The 26,922-nt window shown below is 33.1% G+C and overlaps 2 protein-coding genes across 5 annotated transcripts in view; one reads left to right on the top strand and one right to left on the bottom strand.

Moving 5' to 3' along the window:
* LOC118184878 (glutamate receptor ionotropic, kainate glr-3-like) overlaps positions 1 to 26,922 on the top strand; it is a 180,096-nt gene that overhangs the window by 29,082 nt on the left and 124,092 nt on the right. The gene's annotated exons all lie outside the window — the stretch shown is intronic.
* Positions 14,920 to 26,922, bottom strand: part of LOC118196457 (uncharacterized) — a 35,882-nt gene continuing 23,879 nt past the window's right edge. For both annotated transcript variants that reach the window (XM_035367917.2, XM_035367918.2), the window contains exons 2-4: positions 21,574 to 21,792; positions 18,536 to 18,671; positions 14,920 to 15,242 (exon numbers count right to left, since the gene is read on the bottom strand). In XM_035367917.2, the coding sequence (XP_035223808.1) occupies positions 15,011 to 15,242; positions 18,536 to 18,671; positions 21,574 to 21,792 (587 nt within the window). In that variant the 3' untranslated portion in view covers positions 14,920 to 15,010. The remainder of the gene's footprint in view (positions 15,243 to 18,535; positions 18,672 to 21,573; positions 21,793 to 26,922) is intronic.

The following is a 26,922-nucleotide window of genomic DNA, read 5'->3' as shown; positions in this document are numbered from 1 at the left end:
TTTTTATATTTCATTCTTGAAAATAAGTAGTCTAGAAAACATCAAAAAGAAAGCATTTTATCTTTCTAAAGTGCTTTCAGTTGCAAAGGAAACATGATCATAAACTTATGTATAAATATGCTTTTATTTGAGAGAGAAAAATGTCCGCGAAACCGCCTTACGGAAAAGATTTTGCATTAAAGGCGATTAAGGTTTTAAGGAAATTGTAATGTATTCGTATTTAGTCAAAGAGTTCTTTTTAAAGAAATGGCTCCATATGTAAATGATTGCTAAAATTTATATGCCATTTTTAATGTCCTCATTCGGAAAGGCGATTTCTTAACATCCAGAAAATTTTCTTTTTAACTGAACACCGCAATGATATTCTGTAGATTTAAAATATTTTAAAGACTGTTTTAGAACGTGATATAGTACGTAATTAGCACTTTCAATTAAAAATGATGCTGTTGGAATTTTGCCGCAGTTAAGTTTGCCTGTTATTATGTTTTTTTATTAAATAATATTCTGACTTATTATTTAGATTTTCTAGAACAGATCGAGGCTGGACAACTACTTTACTCGTGGGAAAAAAATAAATATGCATCAAATTAACTTTAGCTTCCAGAGCAGGCCTCAACAATCTATAGCATGCGGGTCACCGAGTGACCCATTTCATAATATCAAGTTACTCACTTGAGTTCCGAAAATTAAGCCTAATAAGTAAAAATAAATTATAAAACATAAATATGAAACGGGCTTTTGAAGAATTAACAAAATCGAAAACAAATAATAATAATGACATTTTTGTTTGATTATAAAGTTGCAGCAACAAACATATACTTTTTTCTTTTTTGATAACAAAAATTGTAACTTAATTTCATGAAAAAGCCGATACGTTTGACAACGCCTATCGGGAGTTCATAATTCCAAAAAATTCGGTTTGCTCTTTGTCTCTATCAGGTTCAACTTATAAATGCGAGCAAACATTTTCGTACATGAAATTTATTTTAAGAACAGGACTAGCTTAACTACCGAAAATTCAGATGTTTGTATAAGTAGTTATAAGTAGAATTATAATTTAAATTTTTATGTTAAATCGTATTCAAATTATTTTCTCAATAAAATTTATCTTCTGGAGAAACTATTTTTCACCAAAACGGACTGTTCTAAAATGAAAATGCCACTAAGTCTAAATGTCTTCTTAATACACACATTTTGTTTGATTTTCGCTCGTAGCCAAAAAACGTAGCCGAGCTGGGGTCTACAGTAAAAAAATAAAAACAGCCGTAAAACTGCTGATTATTATCGTATTCGAATTATTTTCTCAATAAAATTTATCTTCTGGAGAAACTATTTTTCACCAAGAAAGACTGTTCTAAAATGAAAATACCACTAAGTCTAAATGTCTTCTCAATACACACATTTTGTTTGATTTTCATTCGTAGCCGAAAATACCACTAAGTCTAAATGTCTTCTCGATAAACACATTTTGTTTGATTTTCGCTCGTAGCCAAAAAACGTTGCCGAGCTTAGTTCTACAGTAAAAGATAATAAATCGTATTCGAATTATTTTCTCAATAAATCGTATTCGAATTATTTTCTCAATAAAATTTGTCTTCTAGAGAAACTATTTTTCACCAAGAAGGACTGTTCTAAAATGAAAATGCCACTAAGTCTAAATGTCTTCTTAATACACACATTTTGTTTGATTTTCGCTCATAGCCAAAAAACGTTGCCGAGCTAAGTTCTACAGTAAAAGATAATAAATCGTATTCAAATTATTTTCTCAATAAATCGTATTCGAATTATTTTCTCAATAAAATTTGTCTTCTGGAGAAACTATTTTTCACCAAGAAGGACTGTTCTAAAATGAAAATATCACTAAGTCTAAATGTCTTCTTAATACACACATTTTGTTTGATTTTCGCTCGTAGCCAAAAAACGTTGCCGAGCTAGGGTCTACAGTAAAAAAAAAATAACAGCCGTAAAACTGCTGATTATTATCGTATTCGAATTATTTTCTCAATAAATCGTATTCGATTTATTTTCTCAATAAAATTTATCTTCTGGAGAAACTATTTTTCACCAAGAAGGACTGTTCTAAAATGAAAATACCACTAAGTCTAAATGTCTTCTTAATACACACATTTTGTTTGATTTTCGCCCTTAGCCAGAAAACATTGCCGAGATAGGTCTAGAGTAAAAGATAATAACAGCCGTAAAACTGCTGATTATCACGTACATAAATTCGATCCAGAGCCGCCCAACCGGGATAATGGTTAACGACGCTGACTGCCGTACCCAAGGGCCTGGGTTCGAATCCCGGAGAAGACATGGTTTTTCGTTAATGTATAATGACTGTGCAGTAAGGAGGCACTCTATATATGCAGTCCTCTCGGGAGATTGTGGTAGGAGAAGAGAGGTGGAAGGTTTTTGGACCTTCCACCTCTCTTCTCCCGCCCTGGGGTGCTCTCCATCAAAATTGGCGGCCCAACTGAGCAAACTCGTACTGTCACCTGTATGGTGCTCAAGGCTGTTGTCATCGACAGGCGCAATCTCGCGCTCCTTGCCACGATGCATTTCGTAAGCTTGGCTTGATATCAAATAAGTGAGATAAGTTACAACAACAACAATTCAGTCCAGAAAAAAATGGAAAAAAAAAAACTTTCTGAGATATTTAACTAACTTCCTGCACTTTATAAAGTATTGCTTCCGCCTTCTTAGCGAGCCATCATGGTGTAGTGGTCTGCACGCTCAACGCGTAATTGAGAGGTCCGCGGTTTGATTCCCGGCGAAGGCTTTGCATATTTTTCATCTCTCCTTCTTTAAAAAATAACCTAGTGTCTCTACAATTTAACTTACTCTACTGCGCTTTGCAACGCTTGTACAAAATTTAAATGAGAGCTATGGCTCTACAATTAATTAAGTTTCAACGGGTTCCATAAGGACCAACGGGTTAAAGACCAGCTTACTTGTAATTGGAAATTATTATGAGAAATAAGCATATAACTTAGCGCCATACTAAGCTAATAAAGTTTACAAAAACTAACATTCCTCCTAAAATGCTTTAGAACAATTAATCAGTGAAAAGAAATAGATGCAGATGCATCGGCTGTTACGTTTTCTTTCCTTTTCATTGTTGGTCTTTTAAGAATCAGGCTTTCTAAAACTTACGATCTATAAAACAAATAAACAAAAACAAAAAACTGAAAGGTTTCAGATTTTAACGTTTTGTGTGCTACCTTTATTTATTAAATGTCATGTTCTTTGCACTTAAAACATAAAATTCAGTTCAATAGCAATGTCGCAAAATAATTTTAAAATGAGCATATCTTTAGAATTTTCGATACAGAGGCTCGCGCGCTGGAGATAAAAATGTTTTTCTGTACAACGTTGCCATTGTTCGGTTTGAAATCTTGAGTTTGTTAATCAAAAATTCTTTAAAGTTTTACAAAATATGGAATCGATAGTAAAACAAATTCCAAATTTGGTCTTCCACATGCCCATATTCGTAGGAGGATTACGTCAATCAAAATTCGATGTCTCTATGTACCGTTGTTTTATCACAATGCGAGAAATAGACATACATTTATGCAGATTTTTCATTATTTAATTTTTTCAAATATAACGCAGGCTCCAACATTTGGTGGCAACAGTTTGAAAAGTGAAACGGACATTTATAGTGATTCAACGCAAAATCGCAAAACGAAAACAATAGTCCTTCAGGGACAAATAAGCCAAATTTATATGGCGTTTTTATTTATTTATTAGCCCTTTGGACTAATAAATTGTAGGGTTTATATTTATTTTAACTAACATTTATTTTAAGTTTAAACTATCTTTGCTGTCAAGCCTTATTTTGCCCTGGAATTGCCAATGCCAGAGTATGTAAATTTTAGTAGAACGCGCAAGGATTCAAATTGTCAGCGGAAGTAATATGAGTTAAATAGAAGGGAAACGAGTTCGAAAGAGTGCTTTTCTTGCTTCACGAGCGTGGAGGTGGTTAGTTAGAAATTGAAGAACCACGCGTTTCGGCCTGTGTGCTTGCCTCAGTAGATTGTTAAATCTTTCAACGTAATATTCAGAAGTTTGCTGAATTCTCAGCGGTATCTCAGAACGCGGTTAGGTTAGTTACGTTTAGAGAGCCTGTAGTTAGTCACTTGTTATTATTTCTTTTTAGTTTCATATTTTTATTTTACCGCCGGGTCGGCGTAGTTTGTGAGCGTCAAGAGCACGCATCTGTAATTTCTAAAGTTGAATAAAAAGGGATTTAAACCCTTCTCAAGACTTTGTATACTTTCCAGTTCATAGCAGTCACCACTATTGTTGCGTGCAGGTTGGAAGCGCGCAACATTACAAAATAAATAAAAATGCATATAAATCTAAATACACTAAAAGTATTTTCCATCAAAAATAATGAGGAATAAATTAACAATTAAGTAGCTGTCATCAAAGAAATATTTGAGTGATCAGAGCATTCACATGAATCATCGAAACAGAAATAAAATGTTCGCAAGGGAAGAATAAAAAATTGTGACCTTTCGTATGAAACTGAGTTGAATAAATATTTTTTTTTCACTATACACTGTGATTTCAACAACTGTGCATTCTTGATGTGCTTCCTTGCCCACTGAATGTTTTCAATGATAAAAACAACTGACAGACAAATCATGATGAAGGCTATTAATATGGAAGAGTTTCTAACTCAAGGAAAAAAATTCTTCAAATTTTCTGTTCTGTTATTATTACAGAAAATGAGACACAGGCTTTTAAAAACAATTTCCTTCAACGTTTTTCTATTTTGTTCTAAAATACAGTCTCTAAAACACTATTCCAAATATTATATTTCAAATACCAATTTTCCTCATACTTGCTCTAAACGTTTCACTTGCAAGAGTTTTGTAAGTAAACATTTGGTTATAAATTATCTAAGATCTCTTACATTTCAGTAGCATCCACGTGAATCTTGATCTTGTCTGGCAAGTTAGAGGAGAAAATGTGTGACTCTGCAATCCGTTCAGTTCTACAGTAATTACCGATAACACATTTTCCTGAGATTCAGTACACATACTGAAGCTCAATGAAGGACACGAACATAATTAGTATACACACGAAATGTATTTTCTATTGTAAAGCAGTCGATGTTAAAATCACTCATTTACATGATGAATTGCAAGCAATTCATACTTCCTTTGACAGCTTTGCTGTCCTAGAACGTCGTTTTCCAAAGCAGTCATCCTGTTGGTCTCTATGTCTGTCCTTCAAGTCCTTATCAGCAACTGAACCAACGAATCTAAAAATATTTATGAGTGCCGATGTGATTCTTATACTCTTACCAATCAACAGCACTACACTAGGTTCCAGAATATTGCGTAATACAAGGAAATATGGGTGTAGATTTCCTGGCAGAGAGGGAAACGGTTGTCTCCTAGAATTCCTAACACTTTTTAACATTCATTCTACTGAAAGATTAATAAATGTGGAAACTAGAAAGATTCACAATTCAAATTTTTTCATAAAATGCAAGGAAAACGCTTGGTCCCGAGGTACAAAATTCCTCATTTCGCTTCGTGTTGCAGATGTGGCATCATTCTGTCTTTTTACTGGGCATGATTGACTCATTGCTGATCTCTTTCATGTTCGTTTCAGAAATTCAACAGTGTGACCTCTTTGAGACTCTTGACAGCCTATGGGCATTTAAACATATGGTCTGCACTTAAGAATTCTGTTATCCGGAAAAAACTAGGTAAAAAACAACTTAGGTCGTTAATAGCTTAAGTGTCCCAAGCCAAGCATTTAAACATAAATAAATAAATAAATATTTTGTATGCTTTTCGCTATGCAATGGCAAGGGCGATAACCTCAGAGATTGGTCAAAAGCTGAATCTTTTGAACTAAGTGCGTTGGTTAAGTACAGAGTTCCCACTGTCTAGCAGTGAAGTCCTGGTTGAGCTTTTAGACATAGCTGTATCGCACTGGAAACACACGCTGAGACACAAATGACGTATAGACGGGGAAATTTGCTTAAGACTTTAAATAGTCATGAGAACAGTGTTAGGGAACAATCTACAAACACGGATATTATACGGATTAAATTTATTCTTGACCAGAGATTAACTCCTTTGGCTTGGTGCATAAAATACTGTGTTTGAAATAAAAATCTAATACTGTAATGTTTACGTATAAGGTCCAGGTATAGTAGACATATTAATTCCGGCTGTGCTTTCAAAGTAATTTTGTTCCTCCTAAGCGATTAATACAGTTGGCAACACATATTAACTAAAAATATTAATAATTCAACACTAAATATATTGTTATTTAGTTTTTCTTTTGTGAGAATAACTTGTTGTAGGCCTTACAAAAATCGACAGCATGGCGGCTGCCTTCGTGGCCTGTACTTGCAGCTTGCAGAAACTGTGATGATGATGGTAGTCGTGTCTGCTGGGCCTAGTTCACATCATATTAGTTCTCTTTGACTTGAAAGAACTTCAGTATTGTATTTTATAACTTTCCGTAAGGTAATCTATGTCCTCCTTTCTTTCCCCCATTAAATGGTCAGGCATTTGATAAATAAAATAAAAATCTTAGTTAATAATTAATATGATATAATAACGCAGGATTTTGTATTATGGCAAAAAATTTAGTGCATTATTTTTTATGAATTTAATTAACAGCGGCATTTATTAGAGTCATCTTGCCTAAAAATTATCCAGGAAGGCAATAAATATCAATCCAGGTGCGATTAATTATAAAACTGCAGCAGTTTAATAGCTAATTTTATTCTGTACTTAATACGGATGATTAACACGTTATGAAATGTAATGTTAAGCACCAGTGTAAATTTAAGTATTTGACGTATAGTTAAGAGCATGTTTATTCATCTAATACTATTCGATTTAGAAATAATTTGAACTGAATTGCGTTAAGAAGTGTCCGGTTGTTCGTCAACGATAAAAAAGTGTATTACAGATTCGAAATTTAAACACTGACAACTGAAAACGTTAATAAACGAACAATAAATTTTCAATTTATTTTGAATTAGTAATAAAATTATTTTAAAATTCTATTTTGCAATTACATTTAACTTTTGTTTTAACAAAATTTTGTACCGTCACAAAATACCTGGTCGTGATATTACTTTTCTCAAGTAAAAATAAACATTTTCTTACCCATTGCACTTTGTTTTAGAATTATATCATCAGATGGCACCAGTGAATAGTGCATTTTTCCTTTATAAAGACAGAAAAGCCATTACTCTTCGGAATAAAAAACATGGCAAAATGTTTTAACTTTCCATTTTTTATTTAATAAAAATAATTAAGAACCAAATAAGTTTTATCACATAAATACATAGGTGAAAGGAATTTTTTTTTAAATTTACACTGGTGCTTAACATTACATTTCATAAAGTGTTAATCATCCGTATTAAGTATAGAATAAAATTAGCTATTAAACTGCTGCAGTTTTATAATTAATCGCACCTGGATTGATATTTATTGCCTTCCGGGATAATTTTTTAGGCAAGATTAATCTAATAAATGCCACTGTTAATTAAATTCATAAAAAATAATGCACCTAAATCTTTTGCCATAATACAAAATCCTGCGTTATTATGTCATATTAATTATTAACTAAGATTTTCGTTTTATTTATCAAATGCCTGGCCATTGACCATTAAGTCATTAGGCAACAAACTATCCAACACTTCTTTACAATGTAGTCCAAACTCTAAAGTGCAGAGCACACGTACAGATGAGCAGCGTCCATGACTGGGACAGAATCACATAAAGTACGTAAAGGTGAGGAAGTCAGTTTAAAACTAAACAAAGTAGCACCAAGGCAGTCATATCCAGTCAATAGTCTAAACTCAGCCTCAGCAGTAACACGAGGAGATTCCGAGACACAGTCAGCTTTCAATAGGCCCCACCATGATTTATTTTCAGAAGCATTAACGGCAGCATTACGAAAGGATTTCTTATAAATCTTATTAATTCCAAGTTTAATAGAGTGAAGTAGTCCCTGGAAGACCTCTGAAGAATATCCGTAGCTTTTTTTTGCCAAAATATCCACCATCTCATTTCTTCAAAGGCCACAATGCGATGGCACCCACTGGAAAGCGATCTTTTTCTGAACTCTGCTCAACAGCTCCCTGCAGCTCTGGACCCGAATACTTTGTTTTCCTAGGTTACTCGCTAGGGCCTGAAGAGCAGAACTTGAGTCCGATAAAATTGTAGCCTTATCAGGAGAAGAGAGACGGGAAAGATCTGTTGACGAGCTAACTGGATGGCCTCGACTCCACCGTCAAAACGGGTTGTAATACTCGTATATGACAGCCAACATGTAGGTAAAAGGAAAACAAATCACAGAAGACGCCAGCACCAGCGCCCTGGGTGAAATCGAAAAGAGAGTGTAGATAATGAAGCCACTCACCAGCAGGATAGTTAGTATTAATGGTTTCCAAAGCAATTGCATGAAGAGCAGTTCAGCATGGATCGTTTTTCCTCACATGCAAGTCCAATATGACTTCAAGAACCATAAACTCCAGTGGGTTTATATGAAGTAACAATTCATAAGGCACTGCCGTTAATGGCATTATATTTAGCGTTCTCCCAGACGCACTGAATGAAGCCCTTCTAGTGTCTTTAATTATTAACTAAGATGCAATTAAATATTTGTTCAACTGAAAGAGACAGTTCGAGTTGTTAAGAGATACCCTGAAAATACGGATATTTGTGCGTATAGAAATTAGACGAATACAAGAATAGTTTTAAAATTCCTCATCATAGAATGTTCTAGAATTGTGCCTTATGGAGTAAGCTTTAAATGTTTACAACTTTTTAAATAAATATTAGCATTTTTCTCAGTTATGAAATTCTTTAACCATTTTAGTTTTAAAAAAAAATTAAACATGCAATATTTTCATTATAAACGGTAATTGCTAATCCTGAACAAATGCATAACGTTAATTAATTAAACAGCATTAGTAATAACTTGTGAAACATTAATTTTAGTTGGAGAAAACAGTAATCGGTTTCTGTAGAATAAGATATCAACACTTTAGTTTCTTTTTCACTTTCTTGTAGAAAATAAAGGAAGTACTCTAATCGCGAAAAATTTCGAGTATCATATTTCAACAGAAATATCCATGTTGACAATGCTGAGCACATCTGGACGATTTTCTTTCCGTACGTGCAGAATAAAGAACTGTTTTCTGAACTGAACATTGTTCTTCATTGCTTCGCACTTAAACGATAAAATTCAGTTCAAGAGCAATACCGCAAAATAGTTTTAAATTGAGCCTATCTTTAGAATTTTCGACACAGTCTCGTGTTTTGGAGACAAAAATGTTTTTTCTGTACAACGTTGCCATTACTCGCTTTGATATCCTTGAGTTTGTTAATCAAAAATTCGTTAAAGTTTTACAAAATATGAAATCGATCATAAAACAAATTCCAAATTTCAAATTTGGGCTTCCACATCTATATCCGCAGAAGGATTACGTCATTCAAAATTCGATGTCTCTATGTACCGTTGCTTTATCACAATGCGAGAAATATACATACATTTATGCAGACTTTTCATTTTTAATTTCTTCAAATATAATGCAGGACTGTAACATTTGGTGGCAACAGTTTGAAAAGTGAAACGGACATTTATAGTGAACCAACGCGAAATCGCAAAATGAAAACAATAGTCCTTAAGGGAAAGCCTCTTTGGACTAAAAAAAAAACTGAAATGTGATTTTCTGAAGACGAATCCGTGCAATAACCTGAAACTGAATTCCCAACAAGAGAATATAAAAGAATTCTTTCTTGAGATTACTGTGCTTTTAACAACTGACTTATCGGAAAAAATTATTTCATTCGTAAGACAGTTGATTCTCGTGCGCCTCACTTTCTTTATTTTCTAAAATATTTATCATCATAAACACAGAAAAAAGAAAAAAGTGAAAATTCAGAAAATGTACTGAAGAATGATATTTGCGTAAAATGCAGATTTGCGAGCAGCATTTAAAAGTATTTTCTGAAATATCAGTATTGTTTCAGGATAAGTCTTTTGTTAATAACAGAAATTTAAACCATGTAAACATCGATTACGTAAGAAATACTTAAGACAAAACATACGAATATTTATGTTGTACAAGTTGACATTTTTTGTAAAACATTCGTTGCTTAAATATGTAATACAAAATTGTGTCTAAATAGATGAATGAGAGAAACATTAGATTCGTAATTTGTCAGAAATATTTTCAAAATTAGAAGGAGAATTGAGTTAACGCAAGTATTAGGAATAGTTGAAGAATATTGTGTTACGTATTTGTGTACCTTGTTTTGTAAAATGTAAGCCTTCGTTTTATATATGCTTGATGTATAGAGCTGTTTTCAGACAACAAAAAGCTGTTTTCAGATAGATTATTCAAATTTCCTTGAATCATTTTTCAATCAGACATATTTTTGTTGCATTAACTTTTGAATTTAACGTCATCTAAATAGTTTACAGTAAATTACTCTTTCTAAAGAAAATAATTTGTCACTCTTTTTAGAAAATAAAAGTGTAAAATATAAAATGAATTACTGATACATATTGATCAGAATATTTATTAGGTTCTGCTCTCTGGGAACGGTCATATTGATCATTTGAACAGGACTCGAATGATATTATTTTCATCTCATAAACATTTTACGATCGCATTCCAGCAATGAAACACTCTGCATGGCATGGTGGGGAGGTATTATGAAATATGTTATATTTTGAAGACATCATTTCATAAAATGTATACCAAGAATGCGTTCTGTGTATAAACTAAAAAAAAGGTATTAGCAAAATAAGTTCAAGATATAATTAAGTATGATGATAGACTGCTATTATAATGTTTGGAATGTAATAATATTTAACAAAGTATCAAAAATTTAAAAAGCAGTCGGGATCTTCAGTATTCTTCTAGAATTCCTTCAAGACAGTAATACTGGTAGTTTGACCTGGTTTGAATTCGATACTAGGCAAACAGATTGTCTGCATGATTTGATTTCTTGGTTTCTCCATACGTGACTTGAATATGAGCCTGTTTTCTTCATAAAATCTTTCACTAAGGCATCCCTTCTCTTAGGCAGCGAGCCCTAGCGTGTTTTGCCGTAATCAAATAAACCAAGCCTTAATTTTCAGATAATGTCGCATTACAAAAAGAGACCTTTATTCAGTCCCTTAGAAGAAAAAAAAAGAAGAAAAGTTACTTAATGGTTTCAAATTTACTCACATACCATATCTATGGATATTCCACTGCACCTCTTCAAACGATCTGAGTAACGGCCACATAGTTGATTCATTTTGAATCATCTATGTGGTTGATTCATTTGAATCAACATTCATTTGACATTCATTTGAATCAACAACATTCATTTGAATCAACATAGTTGACTCATTTTGAGTTTAAATTTAGGTCACTCTTTGTGATTGAAACATTTTTTTTTGCGACTTACCAAAATTTCAAAATGATGTCAAATTTTTGTCAGAAATTTTGCTTTAGCAATCAAAACCAACTTAATATTTTGTAATTGTTTTACACTCTACACCAGCTATTTTAATTAATATTGTTGCATCCTACGATTTCGTGGAGTCGGAGTAATTAATGATAACACTTGCTGAAGAATCAAAACACAATTTATTCGCAAGTTAGCACTATTTCACAGGACAGTTCCAAATCTACACGTTTACACTCGCAGAAAAACTACGGCAAAAATGCTGAAACAAGCTAGCTTATACATGAACTCAAGACACTCTACTGCAATATTAGTACTCCGCTACAGGCAGGGTATATATAGCCTTAACCTAACTTCGAGAATATTCCCCAGAAAACCGCTAAGAATGCGTTGTAGAACTTTCTCGCTTCATCTATGGCATATCGCCAGCTTTTTGCCAAATAAAGCCAAATGGGCAATTTCGCGCTATATGTGGCAACTCTGCCTTTTCATGCAACTTTCTGGCAACCCTAAACCCGCTTTGCGAGGAAGCTATCTCACCACAGCTGGGCATTTCGCAACAATATCATTCACTTTGAATGTACATAATCAGCTCCCTTCCTCCAGCCGTCAAAACTGAAGCTCAACATTTCAAAGCCTTCCTAAGGTATTCCTTTTAACGTTTAGTTTCTAGTTTAAATGTTAAAAGAAATGTTGATTCTGATTTTATATATTTCTCTTTATAATATATGTTGAAAACTGCATTCATGTTTCTGGTGTTTAACAATCGACATCCTAATGTATAATATAATGTAAGTAAAACAGTAGTGTTAAAAAATATACATTATTTGTAGGTTTTTTATCTTTTTATTACAAAACAGATTAATGAATATTAATACTAACGTAAATGCAAAAACTTGCGTTTCTCTTGGAAAAATTTCAACAGCACTAGCTCAAATGCCTTTTCATATGCAAATTCTAGTTTTAATATGAAGTATCTTCAGAGACGTTGAGTAAGTATAAAAGCTAACAGAAACAGAATTTTCAAACTGCAATGGTTGGTCATATCACAGGGAAATCTTTAGAAGCAAATCACAAAATTTTCCTGAAACTGTTAGTTCGAAGTGACATTTTCAATTAGAATCAGTTTTAGATATCACAACTATAATTGCTTATATGTGACTTTAAGAAATTATATGTGAACTTATATGCTGGTTTTATGAACTTATATGCTTATATGTGATTTACGCAAAAGCATTCGGGGATTCGAGCTGCCCAGACGGTATAGTGGTTAGGGATGAATATTGCGATACCGAAGTGCCCGGGTTCGAATCCCGAAAAAAAGACATGGTTATGGAGACGAGGCGCCTCGAAGGTTTCACTACACTCGTTCGCTCCCCCCCCCGCTTGAGTGAATTCGCTGATCTTTCAGCTTCCCTCAGGGTCACTCTCTCTTTGACCCGTAATCGAGCAATCTTATTTCTTTCAACCGTAAGCGGTTGTTAACTGACTTAAGCACGATTTTGTTCTCTTTCTTAAAAAAGTTCTAGTGCATAGATTATTATTTTTATTTAATTTTAACTTAATCTCACTATGATAATTAATACTATTTTTCATTAGTCGATATGACACTTAAAGCTAAAGTTAATCAGTTTGTATTGATAAAAGTTTCTCCTCAGAGGAATTGCTGGCCGCGTCTCTTTAAATCAAACTCGCCTAAAAAGTTCCCGCTTCTCTTTCCCTCTCAGACCCGAAGCACTTTCGACATGAAGTTTTTCGCGAGTGTTTTCGCTTTCTTGATGTTAACACCACATGACCATTGATCAAGGAAACGTCGATGTTTGACAAAATTCATGATGTAACCCCCTCAAAATTGATTCTGACCCTTTTTCGACACAAAAAATTTACTAAATCAAGTCCTCCAGTGTTTTTACTTTTTTTCACTGTGGAAGGCAGTTACTCTTTTGTTAAATTTAACATTTGGCATTAAATTTTACCTCTTTGTGGAACCCTCTTTTTGGCGATAAAAATAATTCTTTGATGATGTGGGAATAAAGGCAATAAGCCTATGTGGGAATAAAGGCAATAAGCTTAAGTGCCTCGTAATAGAACCCTTCCTTGGTTCTTGGTCATTCGGGGGAAGTATTAAGTATCCAATAAGAAAGTGCCATGTTCTCTCCTGTATAAGCTGCATTTTTTCCCAAAAAAGGCAGATGAAAATTAGGCGGGTGGCTTATATACGTGAATGATTAGAAATAGATACATACATACATGTGGCAACAAAGCAGCGAATCTTATTGAGTATAAATTCCATTGTTGATGGGTGCCGGAACCGGTTATAGTCTCACTGATAGTGAAGGGAATAACGCTAATGGTAACCAACAGTGAGAGTAACTGAGAGATACTAAGCACAAAAACATGTTCCTTCTGATCGATTATAAAAGTTTTTCTTCAGTGCGTATAAGTACTGTTTCATTTTAGCTGCTTCCACATCTCCAAACGAAAACTCTCTGTAGATGATAGACAGGTAACCTTAAACTCTTTTTTAAATTTGAGGTAAAAATTAAGGATGAGGCTTGCGATGATACGTTAATGTTAGTTATCTGAAATTATCCCAGTCATTTTCGAAAGACAGGGAAACCACTGTGAACAGAACTAATATGCAAGATCAATTTTAGCGATTCAATTACAAAAATCTCACATAATCAAGTTTTATTATTTTAACATCTGGAACTCTAATTTAGCGTCAGTTTTATAGTTCCATAATAAAGCTATATTGCTTCTACTTGCATTGCTTTGCTGTTAATAACATTGTGAGGTCATTAAATTTCAACTGACAATGCTTAGACAAGTTTAACTATGATTGAAATTTGTTTCTTAAAAGCTGTGTTTTCACGCAATTTCGAATTTCCCCTGAATTTGAAAGCATCGATTCAATACAGCATCGAAAGCATCTATTCAGGAGAACATCGAAAGCATCGATTTCTGGACACTTCCAGTGAGTTTTGCAGAATTTTGCTCATCGTGTGCTTTATGTCATAACAATTGACGGAAAGCATATCATAAACTAAACCCGAATATCTGTAGTTACTTTTCAAGTCTGAATAAAATTTTTGATCTCAGTAGTTTTTGAAAATTTGATTTTATTTCATATAGCACAATAATTGTCCCCCTGTATATGTGTGTACTTTTTCTGCAAACATATATTTTTATACAAGATATTAGAACCAAAATTATTTTTAAATGTAATAGTGATGGCTTAAATTAATAAGCCCGGTATCTCTAATTTCAGTAAATCCAATATTAATACTAAGGCATACCAGTTTATTACACAGGTACTCACCAATCACATTCAAAGTTTCAGACTTAATTTAAAATTTTCAAATTTTTCCTGCCTTCATTTATAAAATTTTAATTTCTCGGAAATTTGAAATTTCATTAATGCAACTGAGCTGCACCGAAGAAGAATTTGACGAAACAATAATTAAACTATAATTTTTATTTAAAATCCTTAACGGTACATGAATGTTACATTTTCCAATCTATAAAATCTCAGGAAACTGCTGGAATGTCTACTATAAAAGCATTAGCCCGAAAGGCAACAGAGCTAGCCATGAAAGCGTTATTGCTCTAGAAGACGAAAGCAAATGGCACTGCCCACGGAATACGGTGCAAGCATGCTTGCTGACGAAGAAAGTCATGAATGGTGCGGTAGCTAGTATGTTATTCCGAACTTCATCCTTATCAACATAGCAATTTGCTTCCTCGTAACCTCGGAAACTGCATTTCTCATAATCAACTATAACACTGAAAAAGAAAAACAAATGTTAGCAAATTTGGAAACTAATTCTACAAGAGCAAAAGCAATAGATTCCAATAATAGTTTTTACACGAGCATAAGGATTCCGCACTTTCAACTGAATCCCTAAGAATCCATAATGAAGTTATGTAAAAACTCTAACGCAAGTATATACGACATGATCACTTTTTCTAGCGCGAAGTTTAGAAGTTTGAGAATATAACAGTCTTTATAGTCAGGGACAGAATCATTTATCCAGTAAGAAAGTAGAAGAAGGCTATGGGAGGTTCACAAGACTTATTTTGATCCTCTCTCAAGATGAGATAGTCTTTTCCGTTATCTGAGAATTTTCACTTATTTCTTTGCTCAGAGGAAGAACATCAAGTCTAGAGAAATACAGATTCGAAAACACAGATTTTTTTTTTTAATTGTTTCATTTTCAAAAAAAATTAAAACATTAAACATTCTTTACTATTGATATTCGATAATACAAAGTTAACATTCAAACAAATTACTTTTTACAGTTATTTAATAATTTAGGATGTCTAAGAAGATTCTAAAATGATATTACATCTAAAAACTGGTTTTATTAACATTAAACATAAAAAACCTCGAAAACACTCACGTAGCGAGTCCGTTTACAAAAATTCTTTACCTGGGTCGAACTATAATTATTATTATTATTCCTACGAATATTCAGTTGTCTTAACTAAATTATTATACCATTGTGAGCCATTGTTGGACAAAACTACTGGTGCAGTTGGACAACCATTACACCATTGTTGGACAAGACTACTGGTGCAGTGTATTAAACGAAGGTGAACAGTTGAATATCTTAAAATTGATCATAAAATATTACTAGGTTTTTCAAAAACTAATTCTCTTGGATCTTTTTCAGAATCATTTTAAAGTAATTTTTCATAATGCAGATTACTGTACACTCTAGCGACCGAAGTTGCAGCAACCACTATTCCTTGAACATACGAAGGAGACGATTCGTTTACATTAAGACACAACATAGGAATCAGGTACAGCAGAACTCCAATTATCGGAATCATTTTGGACCAGACCCCATGCGGATAATTAAAAATTCTGACAATTGGATTTTTTCCGATAAAAAAGTCCACGTACACTTTAATTAATTACTGTATGTTGAAAATGGCAGAAAAAAATATTTTAAAAAAAGGTTTTTGATTAATTAAAATAAAAAGGCAACAATTTTACGTACATGTTGTATAGCGTAATTTACAGTACGTAGTTCTGAAAGTCATTGCTTGCTCAACATCTCGATCAAAGTAAGCTGCTTGACTGTCTTTATCCGTCTTCGGGCAGCCAAGTCAAAGAATCTCTAAGGAGATTCTTTGGCCAAGTCGCGCGTCTGCTTGACAATGAGAAGTTGCGTGTGGTCACACTTAGGCTCCATCCACTTCAACGCAATTTCAAGGCCGGTCCCGTGTTTGCTTCAACTTCGACATTAAGGTCATCTTCTTCCTCGACACTTTCTTCTTTCATGCTTTCAATAAGTTCACCATCATTTAGAATTTGAAATCCTGGGGCTGCTGAATCGACATTAAGGTCATCTTCTTCCTCGACACTTTCTTCTTTCATGCTTTCAATAAGTTCACCATCATTTAGAATTTGAAATCCTGGGGCTGCTGAATCGACATTAAGGTCATCTTCTTCCTCGACACTTTCTTCTTTCATGCTTTCAATAAGTTCACCATCATTTGAAATCCTGAGGCTGCTGAATCGAACACTATCCATTCTGCTCTATCCAGGAATTTTCAAAATGATGTTTCCTAATTTATGAAGTGACACGTCATCCTCATCTTCTCCTGTCTCTTTCCTTTCCTTTCCTTGAGCTCCTTTTTCCTTTTTCTCCATTTCCTTCTGTTCTTCAGTTGATTCTGAAAAATTCTGAAATCCTGAAAGGGGTTCGGATATTGAGCGATTCGGATAGTCAGGGTTCAGATAATTGGAGTTGTACTGTACTTGGATTACATGAAAACTGATTTCTAGAAGTTAATAAAAATGTTTAACCAACCAGATTTCGCAAATGTATCGCAGCTTTTCCAGAAATTTAGGCTATGTACCTAATGGACAGTTCTTCCTATACCTATACTGACATCTAGAAAGACATATCTTGCACGTTTTAAATCGTCATGACGGATACACTAAGAGTTAGGTTCGGAATTTAAATTGACTTTTTCGTGGCTGTTTAGGAACATATTTGTGTCACCAAGTTAATACACCTACAGTTTCCTTATAAGACTTTTAAAAATGCTCAATATAAGTGGAAGACAACTCTTGGTTTTTCATAAAACGGTAGCAGATGAGGTGTGAGATTTAAGTTCATTGAAATCTCCAGGCACTACAGATATTAAACCTTGGATTGCTGAAGATTTAAGGGTTTAGCAGATCGAATATGGTGCATGATACTGAGAAAAACTACACTGGCGTAAAGATATTAAAACCAATGCTCAAAATTAGGCGAAAAGTCAGGAATAAGTGATGTGCGACTGCTTTTAAGAAATCTGCATTAGATAGAGATGCCAGGTAATCTATTGCATTCGCATTGAAGTTACGATATTACTACGTGTACTGCTATATTCATGTACTGAGATTATGAGTCTTGCTGCCTAGATATATGTGTGAATTTGGATCCTTTGTAGCCCAGTTGCCTTCCCGTTTGCTGTTCAGCGTACACGAGTTTCAAAATCATAATATAAGGGGATTTTTCATCAGCATAAAGAAGCATAGCAGACCATACTCCTAGGACATAGTATTTTGATGCCTACTCTCAGAAGGTTTGCTTCGATTTCCGGTAGATTAATATAGCATCAGAAAATCTACTCTTTTCGGCGAGCATCAAGGCTAAAACTGAGTTGTAACTTATTCGAATTTTAGATTCACCAACTATATTAAACACTTCGCTTAATTTTAAGAAATCTTGTAATGGATTTCAAATTCTCGCATTTCAAGAACATATGTGACTAGGCCTACTGAAGCGAAAGTTTCATGTATTTACAGGAAAATCAACGGCATTTTTCTAACGTGGCCTACGTTGACAAGTCTTACAAAGGCTTTGATATACTCAAAGATGAGGCCTCATGACCTGCTAAAAACCTCGTTAAAAAAAACTCACAGAACTTCGATATAACATCGAAAATGGGACGGTTACTGAAATGGTTAATACTGAACATCTCCCAAACGAAAGTTTATCTATTTTATAGCGAGTAGGCACATCACTTGTTCTATAATATTGCATGAAATTTCAAGTTAATAAGTTAATAAAACGTACCAACAGATTTTTCTCGTCTTCTCTCTATCATCTCTAATGCTTTGACTCTCCGCGACCGATGTTTCGAATTTATCGAGACAACTTCTTTCCGATTTGGATAGAAGGGTCCTTCTGCAGCCACCATCTCGATACATAGCTGAAAACGTCACAAGATATATAATTAAGAAATCATGCAATATGGTAAAATCTCTGCATGTACAAAAGGATTTGACCTAAAGATTACTTCACTAGCAAATTTTCATACATTTATAAATATAAACCGACCCGTTATATAAACCAAGAAATAGAATTCTGTGGTAACAGACTTACAAAATTGAAAACCCACGTATAAGGCAAATTAAAATGATTCATTTACTAAACCTGTGAATAACTGACAGTCTATGGTTAATGCGTGGGGAATATTTTTGACTCTCAATTGTGATAACAATTCTCAAATAATCAAAATTTTCCTTTGTTTCGTTACATTTTCGTTTTATCAGAAATTAATTTTTCATTTCCGCCATAATAGAAAAGTTGCCAGAACATAAAAAGACTGCAAATTTTCTAGTTTAAACTAAAACTTCTAATTTTATTCAGAGCACTATTATGGACGTAATTAAAGATATTATCTAAGAGATAGATGATAACGATGTTAGTGATTAAATGGAAGGCAACGGCATTTGCCTGAAACTTCTGCCTAAAACCTATAGCAGAAACGTCTGAGCATATTCCAGACTGAACGTCCATTGAGAAATTCCTTTAATGTACATAACTAAAACGTTTATCATTTATGGAGTATTTCTAACAGATAGTTACTAGAGTGAAATATACTATTCAAAATAATTAAGGGATATTGTGAGTTCAGTATGAAATAACCATATAATCAACAACTTTTTTAACAAAGTTGAAATAGAAGAGGTTCAGAAGGAAAATTATAAGATTTACAAAATTGTGACTAGGAAAATTTTGTTTGTGATGGCGAAAATTACATATTTTGGATAATCGGTGAAACGCGATCTGCAACAATCCTTTTGTACGAGATTAAATACAACTGACACACACTGAATGTTTTGAAACAGTGAATAGTCTCAGCAAGATGATTAAGCTAAATTGGTAGCCTGAAGGGCCATCGGTCATTTAGACGCAGGTCAAACATAATCCCTTTTAGCAGAAGCATTAAGATTTCTCAAAGTGTCATTTCCAGACTATGGAATTGGTTTTTGGAAACTGGAAATTTTCATTGAAGATCAGGACAAGGTCATGTATGCTTGCAACAACACAAAATGATTATCAGTATTTAACACTAACAGCCGGCTGAAACAACACTATGAAGGCCACTTTCTTGCAACAGCACATTCAGAAGGCCACTGGTGTTTAGAGTCTCGACTAAACCTATTCGACACTGATCCGCTATGTAAGTCTGTATTCTGGCAGATCTATGGTTTATGTTTAGTCGACACAGAACCACTGTGCTACCTACAGAAGATGGGCACAGGGCCATCTCAGGTGGGGCCGCGTATATTATTTGTGTTCTAATAATTTATAAATCATTTTGAGTTTCTAATCCAACCCTCCAAACTTCAGCAGTAAACTCATTGCTAAGAACATTCTGCTTCAGTGTGCAAATATGTCGTAAGTCGTATACTTGTTAAATTTTCAGCGAATAGATATAACCTCGTTTGGATTAATGCATTACGTTCTCTTTCGCATTTGGGATGCACTTGTTTTTGTGATTTATATCACTTCTCAACTTCTATAAAAGATCCACCTAAACGGATATATCTACCATTCGTTGTATGAAAGATGTTGAAAAATCAGAAGACTAATCTTAGATCTCAGCCGAGAATTCCTTCAAACGTATCTCATAGCTACAGTTATCAAAACTGTTTTGAAGTTTTTAAAAGTGCTGCAATGAAAAGTACCTCAAAAACATTTACCTTCGACAATCACTTTCTAAAGCAATGTGTAAGCCTCCATGAGTACATCCAGAACTTATATTCCAAAGACAATCCAAAAGTGAATATATGAATCAATTTAAAATATGCATATCGAAAAATTTAATCAAATGGCAGTATAACTAAAGCTTACAAATACTTCATGACGATTTTCAAGCAACGGCATGAAAATATTTTTATGTCTTCATTTGGAGATAAAAATGAAAAAAAATATTTAAAAGTAAACTTGTAAGGATCTTAAGATTTACTAACGTTTATTTTATTTTAAATCTTTACTATCACTTCTTATTTTCTACTTCCGGCCAGAATTATAAGCGTTAATGTATTTATGCAAAGTTTGTCTGGCGAACGCCAAGTATTTTAAGTTGTGGCTTTTTGCCAAGCGAGAGAGAGGAAGCAGTGAGTCGAAGCAGGCCGCTTACCTTAGAAGTTTTACTCAGTTGCTGGTTGCCTTCCAGGCCAGAGGTTTTAATCCTCTTGATAATTTTTAAACGTATTGTAGTGTTCACAGTTCTCTGTACTACATACGGCTTCCTGTTAATATAAGGCCAATCTTCCACGTTTATTATTTTAAAGTTAAATTAGAGTTTAGTTTTATTTTTTATATTTTTACGTTTAGACCCCAAGTAGTGGGTCTGTGTATTCCGAAGTACGGAAGTTATTGTAAATAGAGAAAAATAAAGGGTTTTGTATACCCTTCTTGTGTATCCTGTCTACTTCCCACAGTGATTGAACATAGCTTTAGTAAGCTCTCTGTTCCGAGTCAGGTCCTTGCATGTTCCCGAAGAAAGTAAGACGGAACATTGAACCTGATAAACTTAATATTAATTATATGCCATTATACATAATGCTTCAAATTAAATACTTAACCATAAAGCAACGGATTCATTTCTCAAAGCAGAATGGGAATCGCGATTCCGCACTCAAGTAAGAATAAAAAGAATTTCAGTTAATCGTTGCCATTAATGGTTAGCTACTTTTTAAACTTTTAATATTAGAACATTCATATCTTTCTCTCAAGTATGAGGAATTAACGAATTCAATGTTATTAAAAATACAACGAGAATAATTCGAGTGACTAAAACTAAAGAAACATAAACCTACCTGGATCAGGTATATCTTCAGCGCTGAAGTCGAAAGGACTCTGGTGAGTATCCTTGACTGTAACTGGATGTGTATTTTTTATGTCTCTTGAGACGTAATCCATGCCTTGAGCAAAGCCTTCAGAAGAAAGATCAGCCATTTCAGGTAGAGGTTTAGATCTAATATTGAGAGGACTCTCCATTTCTTCAGGTACAAAATCTGAAGTGGCGTCAGAAGCATCTAAAAGATACATTTAATGAATTTAGACAACATAAAAAAGGTCTGAAAGCTTTCAGATTTTACATTATATACAAATAGGCGTGTTTTTGTTTTTCCCATTTACTACATACACATACACGTTTCAAGAGTATTTAGGCTAATGTCTCTTTGGGCTAAAAATATTTAAAAGCAGCGTATCTTTAGAATTTCCGATAGACAGTCCCGCGCGCTGTAAGAATTTTTTTTTCTTTCTGCACAGTGTTGCCATTGCTCATTTTGAAATTGTGAGTTTTTTAATCGAAAATTCATTAAAGTTTTACAAAATATAAAATAGACAATAAAATAAATTCCAAATTCGGGCGTCCAAGCGCCCATATTCGGGTGCAGAACTATGTCATTCAAAATTTGAAGGTTTCGCTGTTTACTCACAATGCGAGAAACATATTTACATTCATGCAGATTCTTCATCATTCAGATTCTTTACATTCATGCAGATTCTTCATTATGTAATTTCTTTAAATATAATAAAGAGCGATAATATTTGGAGGCAACAATATGAAAAGTGAAACGAACATTTATAGTTATAAGACTACAGTTCAGTTTGGCTATCTTAGGACACTAGAATATTTGAGAAGGATGTAGCGACTATTCACTGACTTCTTGAAACTTCAAGAACAAGTCAAGAAAAGGGTTAAATTACTGTCTATTTTACTCTAGAATATTTTCATTTGGCCCTTCACTGGCTTATAGGAAGCCTCCAGTTGGTCTTTAAGTTAAAATAGAAATTAAGAAACTAAACTTGTGCTAACTAACTAAGAGTAGCCGAAGCTGTACAGAAATAACTTAACAGATTTGGCTCTTATTTATACCTCACCGTCTCACAGGCACGTATCAATATGGCCGAACGTAGTAAGATTTGGCTTAAAGCAACGACGTGACCAGAATGCAGAACACGCTTTACTGAGCACTTCGACGGAAGGGACCAAGACTTCCCATTTAATACCGGTTCTACCTAATTTACACAAAACGTAATTCTGAAAACTCATTCTGGGAGTTGCAGGTGGGAAACAAGAAAATATAGGAAAGCTGTTTAAAATTAAAAATAACTATTAAGAAGTTAAAATAAACCAGTACATAGTTAGCCGATGCAAAAGGCCGTTTCCAGACTAAACCCTCCTGGATTAACCCCTTTTTAGGTTAAATGTGTTAAAACAAATTCCCAATGGGTTTTCATTGCCACTCCAGAGGCCAAGCGGTAAAAGCCGCTCAACACTGGTAATTGGGTTCGGTGTTCGAGTTCCGGCGAACAGGCTGGTAGCATGGGCGTCGTGGTGTTTTTTCCCATGTGCAACGTGGATACAGTTTCTCTTAAAAAGACCTCCACGGGCATCCCTCCCTTTCCGTATGGTTCCTGAGGACGGAGGACGTAATACGTAAAAAAAAAAAAAAGAAAAAAATGGGTTTTTCAGTAGCAACATTGATACATCAACAGCTGGTATTTCATGGGCGCATTTTTACCAACAGGCGGCAAAATTTAGAATCAACAAATGTGTCTACTTACAGAACTAAAGTTGACAACTGCGTATATATAAGCATTTGCTATTTAAATTTTGACCTTATATAAGTTGATAGTAAAAATTTTCAGATAAATCTTTACATATAGATCTTGTGAACAGATTTTTAGTAACAGAATTTCATAGCGTTGCATTTTCTGTATTAGAATTAACGCAAATGTTAATATTTTTATCTCATGTTTATTAGTTGCAAAAATATTTGTTTGTTTCTAAGCAATTTGATTGCAAAAAGATTCCACATCTTACTGGAATCTATTTGGAATCTATTTGCAATTTTATAAACATTTGGGAGGGGACAGAGGAAGAGAACAAAATTTGATTTCTATTTTGAAAATCGAATATGATACTGCCATTTGTTTTGGTGGGATTTTCCCATATTCTCTATATATATATTATTATTCTATATATAATTTGCATCACAAAAATAATTTAAATATATTTTTAATATTTTATAATAAATATATATTTATGTATAAGTAAGTGTAATATTTAAAAAATATAAAAAATAATAAATATATTTTAAAAACCTGAGAAGGCGGTATAAGTTGGATGACTATCAGTTGAAGGATTTGTATATAGTGTAATTACTCAGTTGTATATATTGTAAAAAGCTAATTGTCTTCAGACTTAAGCTGTTACTATGCTGTTACTAAAAAAATGGGCCTATTTCACAATCTTTAGTCTGTCTAATAGCTCTTAGACAGTGAAAATTCCTTTTTTCCTTTCTTAAATTCTTAATCGTTTCGACACGACAACTAGCCAGAAATTAATTCATTTCCATTCACTAGTATTTTCAAAAAAAAAAAAAAAAAATTTAACAGACGGTTTTACTCAAACAGGAACTTCACAGAATACATCCCTCAAGAATTCCGAGTCCCACCCACTACCATAAATTACTTCACCCAAGTCTTACCGACTGATATTATTCAAATCCCCCGCTGCCGCTAAGAATATTTCGGAAACACTACACTTCTGAGTCAGACGCGAAGAGAACACTTCGTCGACTCCCCACTAGAAAGAACGTAAGTTAATTATTACTTTTCTGGCCTTTATATCTTCATGTACATTCACTTTTCTTATTATATTTTTTATTTGTTTTTACAAAGTTTGCATTATTTATCTTATTTCAACTTTATACTTTGAATTCTATTTCATAATGACAAATTCCAATGTTTAATTTTACAAATAATACAGAACTAAAATGCATAAACACGAGGGTGTCGGGGGACGGTTACTCGAGTTTTTTCGAAATTCACTGCAGAAATTTCTTTCCACTCAAAAGTGAATTGGCTAAAATATTTCATAGGATTAAGTTCTTTGAATATCAGCATTTGTTCATAATCCCTTCTTTTCATGGAAATATTTGGCCTGACTTGAATTGCCGGTTTGGCTTAGCCTTATTACTCGAGTAAAGACGAAACACCTTCGTATTTATTTATTAATTATTGTTCATTGAACGGGAATTGGTTTGTTCCCCTTGAAAAGTCAACTAATTTCCGATCAATGACAATGATTACATGCATTTAATTTAATTCTTGCCTTTAATTTCTTCCTTTCACAATTGAAATTTTGTTCTTCATGATGATTTAATTCCAGTCCCCGTTAAAACATTAACATTTTACTTTCAAGTTACTTCACAACATCTTTCAAAATATAACTTACTAGTATGGATTCACTCTTTTATGATAATTCTACTTTAATTAAACTTAGGAGATAATATAATCAATTAATCAATATTATTTAGTAAATAAATTATTATTAACTTACTTTGCAGCAATTGCGCAAGTAGTAGTAACTGGTTTTCGCACTAAATGAATTAAGATCATACAACATTTGATACATATATATATATATATATATATATATGTGTGTGTGTGTGTGTAGTATAATAAAAATATAATAAATAATAGATATATTTTAAGTATATATATATATATAGATACATATATAGATATAGATATATATATATATAAATGTATATTTTAAGTATATATAATAAATATATTTTAAGTACATATTTATTATTACGCATTTGTAATGTTTCATAAATATTGCATATTTTATTTACTTATGGTAGCGGCATTTTATGTTAAACCATTCGTTTATATTAAGTATTTTAATGAGAAGGAGCTTGTTTTGAAATACGTGCTAAATAACAATTTCAATGATCTCTGAGGTTTTATTTCATTATGAAGAATTAGTAAATGTAATAGCGGTATCTGGAAATTTGAATTACATATATTCCCTTTATTGACATAGTTTTGTGATTTCCTAATACTTCAAACAACCGAAACGATTTGAAATCAAATGTTAACAGCACATCATTTAAAGAATCGAAACAAAATACCGTAATCGAATGGCAGAAGGAAGCTAATGTCGATCGGAAATTTTTGATTATATTACTGTTGATAGGCCAGTGACAGTGAAAAAAAAAGGAATCTAGAACAATAAATAATGAAATCAAAACTATAATTTATTATCTCTTAAGTGGTCTGAAGTAAAATGCTGAGACTGAAAAAGCTAATTTTTCTTGTTGAGATTTTAAGGAAAATTACATTCAGACAACAAATACCCACAGACGATATATACTTTAGAGTCTGGAAGAAAGATTTATGATGTATATAAATTTAAACGCCCAGAAATCTAAAAGAATCATAAACAAGCAAAATAAAGTTTCCAAACAATTTTCAATTTTAAACTGTGTAAAAATTATTGTCTCGTCTAGAAATGAAATGCGCCAATTGACTCTAAATTCTTCCAGGAAATCTCTATTACCGAAAATGGTCAGTCAAGGAAAATGTTGTTAAGCCAATTCAGCTTGAACATAATAACATTCTCATTATTTAGTATATTATTAGTCCAAAGGGGCTCTGTCCCTGAAGGATTATTGTTTTCGTTTTGCGATTTTGCGTCGGTTCAAATGTAGATTTCACTTTTCAAACTGTTGCCACCCAGTGTTAAGAGTCCTGCATTATACGATTATTATATCGTATTTGAAGAAATTAAATAATGAAACATCTGCATAAATGTATGTATATTTCTTGCATTGTGATAAAACAACGGTACATACAGTTATCGAATTTTGAATGACTCAATTCTGCTGCGAATATGGGCGTGTGAAAGCCCAAATTTGAAATTTAGAATTTGTTTTATTATCGAGTTCATATTTTGTAAATCTTGAACGAATTTTTGATTAACACACTCAAGAAATTCAAAGCGAGCAATGGCAACGTTGTTGTTATGTAGAGAAATTATCTGATAGCGTTATAAAAATTAGGTGAATGATTTTATGATTTATGGAAATCTTAATTTTTATTTGATTATGAATTATTTATTTTAAGGCTTTAATTTTGGGGAAAAACAGATGCTTCTGGAAATATTATTTAGTTTAAATGAATATTATTTATTTTCTTTTATTTGCAAATCTTGTACAAACTTTTATTCATTGTGAAAGAAGCAGGGAAAGGGAGGCAATTTTTGCCAAGTCATGATTTCGCGCGCTTTGTCCTTTAGAATGTTCGAGAAAGAATTTTCATTGTTAGTTGACCTTAAGAGAGGAAAGTACGTGACAGAAAGG

Source organism: Stegodyphus dumicola, chromosome 9, assembly GCF_044657685.1.
Source record: "Stegodyphus dumicola isolate Sdum_Otavi_A_Nest chromosome 9, ASM4465768v1".
Lineage (NCBI taxonomy): Eukaryota > Metazoa > Arthropoda > Arachnida > Araneae > Eresidae > Stegodyphus > Stegodyphus dumicola.
Note: the sequence above shows the minus strand (reverse complement) of the source record. Positions and strands in the feature narration are given on the sequence as shown.